At 46.4% G+C, this 9623-nt stretch overlaps 1 protein-coding gene across 2 annotated transcripts in view; it reads right to left on the bottom strand.

Moving 5' to 3' along the window:
• Positions 1-1339: 1339 nt before the first annotated feature.
• NSUN2 (NOP2/Sun RNA methyltransferase 2) overlaps positions 1340-9623 on the bottom strand; it is a 32752-nt gene continuing 24468 nt past the window's right edge. Inside the window, exons 13-19 of one of the 2 annotated variants that reach the window (XM_007961175.3) lie at positions 8958-9142; positions 8578-8670; positions 7330-7465; positions 6646-6726; positions 6203-6341; positions 4532-4571; positions 1340-2334 (exon numbers count right to left, since the gene is read on the bottom strand). In XM_007961175.3, the coding sequence (XP_007959366.1) occupies positions 2028-2334; positions 4532-4571; positions 6203-6341; positions 6646-6726; positions 7330-7465; positions 8578-8670; positions 8958-9142 (981 nt within the window). In that variant the 3' untranslated portion in view covers positions 1340-2027. Of the gene's footprint in view, positions 2335-4466; positions 4572-6202; positions 6342-6645; positions 6727-7329; positions 7466-8577; positions 8671-8957; positions 9143-9623 lie in introns of both variants that reach the window. The other variant, XR_489919.3, reaches the window with a different exon arrangement.

Genomic DNA, 9623 nt, shown 5'->3' with positions numbered 1-9623 from the left:
CTGGGGGCTGAGGGAGGACAAGGATGCCGAGAGCACTAACCCCATCCCCACACACCTGTGTGGCCCCCAGGTCCCCACCGTGCCCGGTGTCCCCAGTCCAGGGCCTGGACCAGCAAGTATCCTTTATTGATAATGGGGCAGGTACAAGGACACTGAAACTGATTGGAAACACTTCCCACTGGCCAATTCCGGGACAACCTGAGAACCAAAACAAATGACAGTAAAAATAAACAAATGATGGAATCAAATAGAACCCTTGAATCCACACTGATAGAAATGAATGAAGGACAGAGGAGTACTTATTCTAAGTAGAATGAAAACTAATGATGTAGAAGGATGAAAAACGGGGAAAAATCATTTGTAGCTATCGCAGTAAAAACTGGCTAAGGCAAATTATCAAGAAACACTAAGGCTGGCAGCTAAAAGTTTGATGAGAGAGAGGAATATAGTCTTGAAATGTCTCCTTGCAAAATACTTACAAATTTTTCAGTGGAGAAACTCAGCAGGCAGACACCATATTAATAAAACAAAACACAACAACAAAAAAACTTCACCACCACTGTAAAGAGAAAAACCAACATCATCAGCCTCCTGACATGATGCAGCGAAAAGAACACAGCACCGCCTCTGTGGTATTCCTGTCAAAAATGCACTAATCACAGGGACACGTTAGACCAACCCAAACTGAAGCACATTCAGACTACCTGACCGGTATCCTGCAAAACTGTCTCAGTCATAAAAGACAGACTGGGAACTGTTTCAGACCGGACTGAACTCGAGACAAGACCGCCAAAGGCAACAGGTGTCACCCCAGACAAAAATTGGACATTGTGACTGCAAAAGACATTACCGGGCCGCTGGAGCAAGCTTGCTGGTTGACCTGCATCTGCATTTCTGACGCCTATGCTGCGAGCTGCAAAGAGGGCCTCTGTTTCCAGGAAATACATAGGAGCAAGGGGGTAACGGAACACGTCTGCAACTTACTGTCAAAGGGTTCAGAAAAAAATGAGTGACATGCAAACACACCAGAAGATGCAAATGCAAATGCAGAGAAATGTTCAGTGGAGAATTTGGGCGAAAAAGAAACAGGAGCTCTTCACGACACAGAGCTTCAAAGTATTTCAGAGTGGAGACTCTAGAGACAAATCCACCAAAGGCAGTGTGTGGTCGGTGTTTGTACAGATCAACACACAAAATGAGGCAGACAGGGAGACAGCAGCCTTCACAGTAAAACTGCTTTCACTGGAGAAAACCAGGATGTATTCTAACACTGCCATTTAGCCGAAAGTCAGTTTGTTCTTTCTGCTTCCTAAGAGCGAAAACAAGAATCACACGTATATATTTTATCATTAATGACTTTATTTAAATATTTCAAGGATCCCAACCCCATTTAAAAATAAAAATTGTAAAGCACTCCGTTCAATAAAAGCACGTAAGTCCCCCTCAATAATAAGTATGACAATTCACAATACAGCTCTTACTCTGGAGTTTATTTTACCCTTTATTCCAAAAGGCACAGTCATCTGAGGCCTCAGATATTAACCCTACCGCATGTTAATGTCACACCACTAATGTGTAACTCAATGTAATTATTAAAGCTTATAACACACTTCCCCAGGAATTTGTAGATTCTTTCTATAAGTAATAATTAAAAAAATACTGGACCTTAAGACCAATACAGGCTTAACAAGAGACCTGAAATTTCCGCAAGGGGAGTTCTGTTTCTTGATAAAAGTACGACTTCTGAAAGTCTATTCCCAGCAACAGAAAGACTAGACCCAGCTTGGCCAAAGAAACAAAGTAAAACGAGTGATTTCTAACACGCTAAAAGAATATGTTTTCATCCGCTCCACAAGAAAGCAGTCCTGGTCATTCAGAAGGCTCCTATCGTCCCACCAGTCTGCAGTCATTAGAAATATATGCTGCACAGGCCACAGGCTTGTTCTGGATTCGGTTTCAGACACCAGTGACACAAAGAGGCCAGTTTTGCGTGTGAGGGATGTGGGCCCCCACTGCCTCCGGCCTGCTCACCGGGGTGGGTGGACGCCCGCAGGGTCACAGCCTGCTGTCACGTCCGGACTGTTGGCCTCTTCTGCATCTGGGCTGTTGGGCTCTCCTGCTCTCTGTCCCTCAGGCACCTCATTCTCTGGCTGTCCGGTGCTGGCTGCACTCTCATGGGTGAGGATAACCCCTTCCTTCTTCTTTTCTCCCGACACCTCCAGCCCCATCATCCTGAGATAATGAAGTCGCTCATTCTTGGGCACAAAAGTTCGAATGGAGGCCTTTCCCCGCCATCCACATAAGACGATGGGGCACTGCAGAGCGTCTGGATTCCTGCAAGTGAAAGTGGCTTCATGTAGAACATTAAACATTCCCATAACTAAATCGAACGATATATAACATGCAACTGCTTAAAAAAGAAAACCACAGAAAACCCATACCCACAAAACTCCCAAAACTACTGGGAGGACATTTTCATCTGTGATCCAAGGGGCAGGTTTTCTCAAAGGGAGATTAGCTTCCTTCTTCGTGTCCTGAAAAGATTCTCACCCTCACTTTCACCTTGCCTCTAAGTTCACAATGGAGTAGGCCCCAAATCTACAGATTTCACACACACTTTCAGTGCTGGAATTTCTACATACTTCCTGCTCAAACTTAACTTACTGTCCCCCCACCCTGTGTCACCTCACCCCACTAAATGAGACGCGTTTCTCGACAGGCTCCTTGCAGCTCACCTCTAAGTTTCCTAAGTGAATTGAGGCTCCTGAGAGGCTGGGAGACTCGGCCCCTAGCAGGGCTGCCAGAGCAGGACCCAGGACCACCCATCCTTTTGATGCTCAGCGTTTTGCGTGATTTGCTCTGTAGGGACCCCACATGGCAATCTGAGCCCTGCTGGGCACACAGTGCTCATTTCCGTTCCCAGCATGCAGTGTTACCCACAGTCAAAAACATCCCCGCCTCTCTGAACCTGCTCCGACCCTCCCTACCTTCCAGGCTCCACCTGTCCAGCCGGTTGGCATCAATGCCCCAACAGAGATGGAAGCCACTATTTCCAACCTCTCTCAAGTTACCTGATTTCTTTCATACGGGACTCTGAGCTAGATTTTAGGTTCCTAACGGCCATGTTTAATCACCTTTCCATTTTTCCTAATGTAAAGCAGGGGCACTACGTTGGTTTCAAGAAGTGAGAGGAACATACAAGAAATTCCCAACTCCCATCTTCTTTAAAAAAAAAAAAAAAAAAAAAAAAATCATTATTCCTGAAGTTGACTTTTCACCTGTGTATTTTACCAAGTAGAAAAAGTTCGAATATGGAAAAGTGAATCCACACCTTAAAATATCCCAATGTTTTCTATGTGGGCCACATGGGACTGTTATTTTAAAAACCATTTCTGTGTCTTTACTCAAACTCTTGTAAAAACACCCAGAAGCCATCAATCACTAGATGCTCCTGCCCCTTCACCATCCAGACACCATCTGCCTCCAGCAGGTCCCCAGGGTGCCCATGCGCATGGCCTCACTGACCTCCACAGCCCATCCATCTGTTGCTCCCTCACCAAGTGCCTGCCCCTCCCACCTCAGCCCCTACCTGTCCTCTCTCCACATGGCAGCCTGACAGCCTGAACCCTGAGGACATGCGGCCCCTCGGCCTCCCTGCCAACCTCTTACCTGTCCCTCCTCCTTCCCTCCTTGGCTGGGCCCGCCCCGACCCCCAGCTTGCTCCTACTCAGGATCTGCACCGTGGTGGTTCCTTCAGGCTAGCACTGGATCCCCGGTCCAACACTAACTTCCCAAAGAAATCTGTACAGTGCTTCTACCTATTCACTCCCCCAAATCCCAGTTAGCCCTGGACCCCATTTTATTGCCTCCTCTCAGAAATGGTGTTTCATGTCACCAAGAAGGAGCTGTTGCAGGTGAGATCCTAATTCTGCCATTCATGAGCTGAGGAGCTCTGGGCAAGCCACTTAACTTTCTGTCCCGGCTTCCTCCTCTGGCAAGTGCTGCCAGAACCAGCACCTGCTCCCCCAAGGACCCCCATGAGGATGCAGGGTGAATACATGCAAGCCGCATGGAGCAGTGGTCCCGTGGGGACCGTGAGTGCGAGCGTGAGCAAATCCCATGCTCCAGCCCTAGCACTCCTGATGCAATAACATGTCAGCAATACACACGGTTGAACCAGCCATGAGGATGAAAGAACGGAACCTCACTCAACTGTCCAATCTTTACACTTACTCTGTACAAGACAGAAATTTTCACTGGTTTCTAATGCTTAAAAAATAAGTACTATGCATTTTATTCTCTATAAGTAAAACTTCATTTAGCCTGAGCTGAGTGTTCTATGAAACAGTATCTTCATGCTGACCTATAGGAATGTTTTGGTTCTGAAGTTTTCACAAGGCTACTTCTGAGGAACAATCATAAAAGGCCTGAAGAAGGTCCCCACCTTCCCAAGTCACTTTCCTCACCAATGAGAACACTGTAGCTAATGACAAGGCGTGTGCATCTAAGGACAGGGCTTGTACTGACTTACGCAGAATCTGGTTCATACTTCAGCACGATGCTTCCCTTTGCTGCAAGAGAAACAGACGCACATTTGCCAGGTTTTCCAGGTAGTGGATGTGTGCGCTGAGCACGTTTCTGCACCTAGTGATGTGTTAGGTATTCTGAAGAAAGAGAACAACAAATAATCTACATTCTTGGCCTCAAGGATCTAGATGGTGAGAAGAGGCCGTCTGGACACATGAACCAAGTCCAAATGACGCAGTAGGGACGATCTGGAAGAGGACCGAGGCAAAAGCCATTCAGGGACTTCAGGGGTTGTCACCTGACAAGCCACTCTGAGAAGCAAGGAGGCCGGGGATTAACTGCTGGTTCATTCTTCAAAATTCAAGATTAAATAAATGTAACACCAACTCCCAGAATGGCATGAAATACATAAAAACTGTCTAAAACAATACTGCAATCATCTAAGTGCAGGATTAAAAGAAAACCAGTATAAACAGTTCCCTTATCCTTTACAAGAATCTCTACTTTAAATTGTGGTTCTTGCCTAGAGAGGGCAGAGGGAGACAGACTCCACAGAGCAAGTTTTATATCCTGAAGGAACGCAAAGTTTTAAACGCAAGTAAGAGACATAACTGCAAGAAGTGATTCATGTACTTGTGATCAAATTGAGCCAAAATTATTAAACAGCAAATTATTTTAAAAACCAAGAATGAAGACAACAGAAAAACAAAATTAGAAGAGCTTGGAGAAATGATTTTTATGCTTAGGGGAAAAGGTCACTGGAGTGATGTGAAGTGGAAGTTGATGAAATATAAAAGCAGCAATACGACCAATAATCTACTCCGGCTGGCTAGCAGAAAAGTCAGAACCGCTGGCAAGACTCTGACTTTGCTCTAACACAGGCGATTAAAATCCGCATGTTAGCCAGTCTTGTGAGGCTGTGTACGTTAAAAAACAAATCTACCGGCTGGGCGCAGTGGCTCACGTCTGTCATCCCAGCACTTTGGGAGGCTGAGGCGGACAATCACGAGGTCAGGATATCGAGACCATCCTGGCCAACACGGTGAAATCCCGTCTCTACTAAAAATACAAAAAATTAGCTGGGCGTGGTGGCGGGCGCCTGTAGTCCCAGCTACTCGGGAGGCTGAGGCAGGAGAATGGCTGAACCCGGGAGGCGGAGCTTGCAGTGAGCCAAGATCGCACCACCGCACTCCAGCCTGGGCGACAGAGTGAGACTCCGTCTTGGGGCGGGGGGAACAAAAACAAAAACAAATTTACCCAGGCACAGAGACCTACTTCCACTCACCTCCGACGTGCTGACAGGCAAGTGGGTCAAGAGCTTGGCTGCGGGCCTTGCTAGGGCTGCTCACAGGCCGACCCCTCCTCTCCCCAGACCTCTGGCCCAGCAAGGTGAGCGAAGGCCAGCCCCGCACGCCACACAGACACACCACAGGCTGCTGGGCAGCAGCGGGGCGCCACCAGGGCCTGGGGAAGTACAGCAACCCCAAGATGGCTTTGACCCTTAGCATTCTGAATTGTCAATCAGGGATCTACAGAGCCCTCTGGAAATTGATGTAGCCATAAACAAATTGAAAAATATGACTGATAAATATGCCCCAGAGTACACCACCTGTATTTCTGCCATCCTTTTAAAAGGGAATACAAGCTATGTGTCTATGCATTTCAAACTACTCACCCAGGTCCTTCGCTTGACTGTACGTCTCACTGCTGAGTTTTCTAAAAAAGGGATTTTCCTGGGTCAATAGTATCTTAACATCTTCCATTGATACAGTAATAATTCTTGAATTAATAAATGGATACAATGTATATATTCCCTGTGTGAACAAAGAGAAGGGATACCATGATGTCATTCACCAACAACAACAGCCTGCTCTCCGGCTATGGTGGCATATCGAGCCCTCACTATGGCCCCTCCCCTTGGACAGGTGTGGAACCCGCCCCCTACGAGGGGAAACCAGCACCCTGGGTGAGCTCAATAACCTCTGAGGGTCAAGTGGCTGGTAGGTGCCAGCCAAGCCCTGAGCCACTCAGACCATCTGGCTGACCAGAAAGCCCATCTACTCCCAACTGCTTCAGTCATCTGTGGCTACTGCTGTTCAAATCCACTTCCAAAATTACCTCCTGTGCCAACCGGAAAGCACAGTCAAACTCTTCACCACTGTTATTTCGACACCAGACTTTTATCCCTGTGTTAATAACCTTTAAGTAAAAAAAAGATGAGTAAGTAAATATAAGATGAAGCACACAGAGATGAACACAGGACCATCTCCTGTAAGGACGCTGGGCCACATGGAGCAGCCGTCATGGAATGGGAAAGGAGAGGAGAAGCAGAAACCCACTGAGAAACCCTAGTAAGAGACAACAGATACTCGCAACTTGTGTTTACGTAGTTTAGAGGGCAGTAAAGCAAATGAAAGAAGGGCCCCTAAATGGCCAAATTCTAAGGGAAGTGTCTCAAAGGACAAATCCCAAGGGTCGAGGCAGCAGTACTCGCAGCCTCTAGGCCCTCGGTACCTTCTCTGCCCAGGAGGGCGGGCTGTGAGAACTACACCAAGGCTCACCCGGCTGTGGGAATGGGGCACAGAAAAGACACAGGCCACCAGATGTGGGACTCTGGCAGGAACCACTCAGCCCTGTGCCAGTCAACAGCTCTGAAACCCCAGGGCAGGCTCAGGGACCCACAGGCGTCGCTACAGGTGGGGAGGGCAGATGCCAAGGTCTGCTCCAAATGAAACCTAAGCGGCTGTGAGAAGCCACACGCATCCTGAATCACACAGCACTCGGCGTCTGTGAGGCGGGCACCTTCATCTTCTCGCTGTTGTTCAGCAGCACATTCCGCAGCTCCTTAGAAACCATGTAGAGCTGCCTCTTCTTCCCTTCTGTCGTCCGAGTCAGCAAATTCATCCTCGGGAATGAAGGCGCCAAAGCATAAAATTTCCTGCACACAAAAACGGTGTTGTTTACACACAAGGATTTCAACATCTGGTAGACTGTTTCTAAACACCTTATTCTCCTCCTCTAGAATTCAATCCCTAAAACTGCAGTGCGGTCCAAGGGCACTGGGCTCTGTTCTGGACTCCAGCTTCTGAACTTCATCCACTTCCACCTGAAACCCTCACGCAACATTTATTTGGGGCACGACTTGATCAGAAACCTAAATTAACAAGTGCAGCTTCTCTCCCTCGGCCGCTACTCCAATGACAACGACCTGATAACACTACTTCTGAGACTTTTTTTTTTTGAGACGGAGTCTTGCTCTGTCACCCAAACTGGAGTGCAGTGGCGTGTTCTCAGCTCACTGCAACCTCTGCCTCCCGGGTTGAAGTGGTTCTCCTGCCTCAGCCTCCTGAGTAGCTGTGATTACAGGCACACACCACCACACCCGACTAATTTTTTTTTGTATTTTTAGTAAAGACGGGTTTCACCAGGTTAGTCAGGCTGGTCTCGAACTCCTGACCTCGTGACCTGCCCGCCTCGGCCTCCCAAAGTGCTGGGATTATAGGCGTGAGCCACCGTGCCTGGCCGAGACTTACTTTTTAAGACTTTTACAAATGGATGCAAAGGACCAGTTATGCAAAAGACAGTAAGTGACCGCCCTGGTAAATAGATTCTAAAATTCAATGAATAAGAAAGAAATGAATGTCAGACTTATCCTAAACCCTTTTCCTCTATGTTCTGTCTATGTCGTCCCTAATTAGCCCCCACACACGCGGCTTTTCATTTTTCTACAGAAAATGAACTAGACAGCCTTGGCCACTGGTCTATATAGTCAACTCAGCAATTTAGGTTCAGGATCACAACTAATTTAGATTCATAATCTAAATAATCAGTTCTTTTAATCTATCATGTTCACAAAGTTTACTTTCTCCTTAAATTGAAAGGTGGAGTAAATAACTTCTAAAGTTTCATCCTACTCTAATATGCAGTTAAAAAGGTTAAAAAAAAGCTAGACAGCTACATACAAAACAATGGTTACATGTGATCAGTTGTGCATTTGATACTCTACAGTAAATTTCTTTAAATGAATAATTAAAAAGGCTGAATCCTTACTCAATAGGTGGAAATAATGGGTCATCTTCAGGAATAAATACAAATGGGTCTTCTTTAAATCCAAATAACTTCATTTTCTTTGATGGAGGAGGACTAAAAAGAGAATCAGGAGGAGACAAATCAATCTGTAATGGGTGGTAACCTTCAATACCAAAAGCACATTCTTCCTTTCCGTCAGTTCTGTGCAACATGGGGTTTGCGGCAGCAGATGCTGACACCTTCCAGCTTCCACAGGGTCCATCCCTCACACTGCATGAGCCTGATACCACACATACACTGCCCCCTCAAACCCACCAAGAAGTGGCTCTGGGATCCCATTTAATCCAAAAGGACTGTGAAGACACCAGAGTGTTAGATCAAGACATAACCCCCTTTCTTACCCACACACGCCATCTTTCTTATTGCCATTATTCTCTAAATCCTCAGCTGCATGAGCTATTTCTGTGTCACCAGTTCCTGTGAATGACGGACTTTCCAGCTTAGAGAGATCTGCGGGTTTCCCTTCTGCGGGACCTGCAGGGCTCAGCTGTGTGCTTTCTCTGGTCTCTGCAGATTTACCCTGCAGCTGTCATAGAGAACAATTTCGTTGACACACAAAGAGCAGCATTCTTTGTGCTGCTATGAAAAGTTAAAAATAACAAACTCACAAAATCCATCAGTTCTATGTTTCCTACAACATTATATGTAGAGAAAGACAACAGAATTTTTTTAAAGTGTCATTTTAAATCTATTTGCTATTATAAACAAAATTCATGGACAGTTTCTTTGGAGTTAAAGCTGATTCTACCTTTATCCCACAAAGAGCATATATAGCCTGTTCCTTAGCAGAGGCTTACACCACCAGCTTGTTGTCGTGTAAAAATGCTTATCATGCATTCTGCTCTGGGTAAGGCACACTGAAGCACACAAAGTGCACCAAGCACGATTTCTAAAATACCCGGCGTGGCAAAAAGACAAGTATATATGTAACGAGAAAGGAGGGTAGGAACTGTTCCTGGGCACCTGGACAAACTGCCACAGGAACTACAAGACAGAGTGCCCCAGGC

The sequence above is a fragment of the Chlorocebus sabaeus genome, chromosome 4, assembly GCF_047675955.1.
Source record: "Chlorocebus sabaeus isolate Y175 chromosome 4, mChlSab1.0.hap1, whole genome shotgun sequence".
NCBI classification, from domain to species: Eukaryota; Metazoa; Chordata; class Mammalia; order Primates; family Cercopithecidae; genus Chlorocebus; species Chlorocebus sabaeus.
This window is presented reverse-complemented; position numbering and strand designations above follow the sequence as displayed.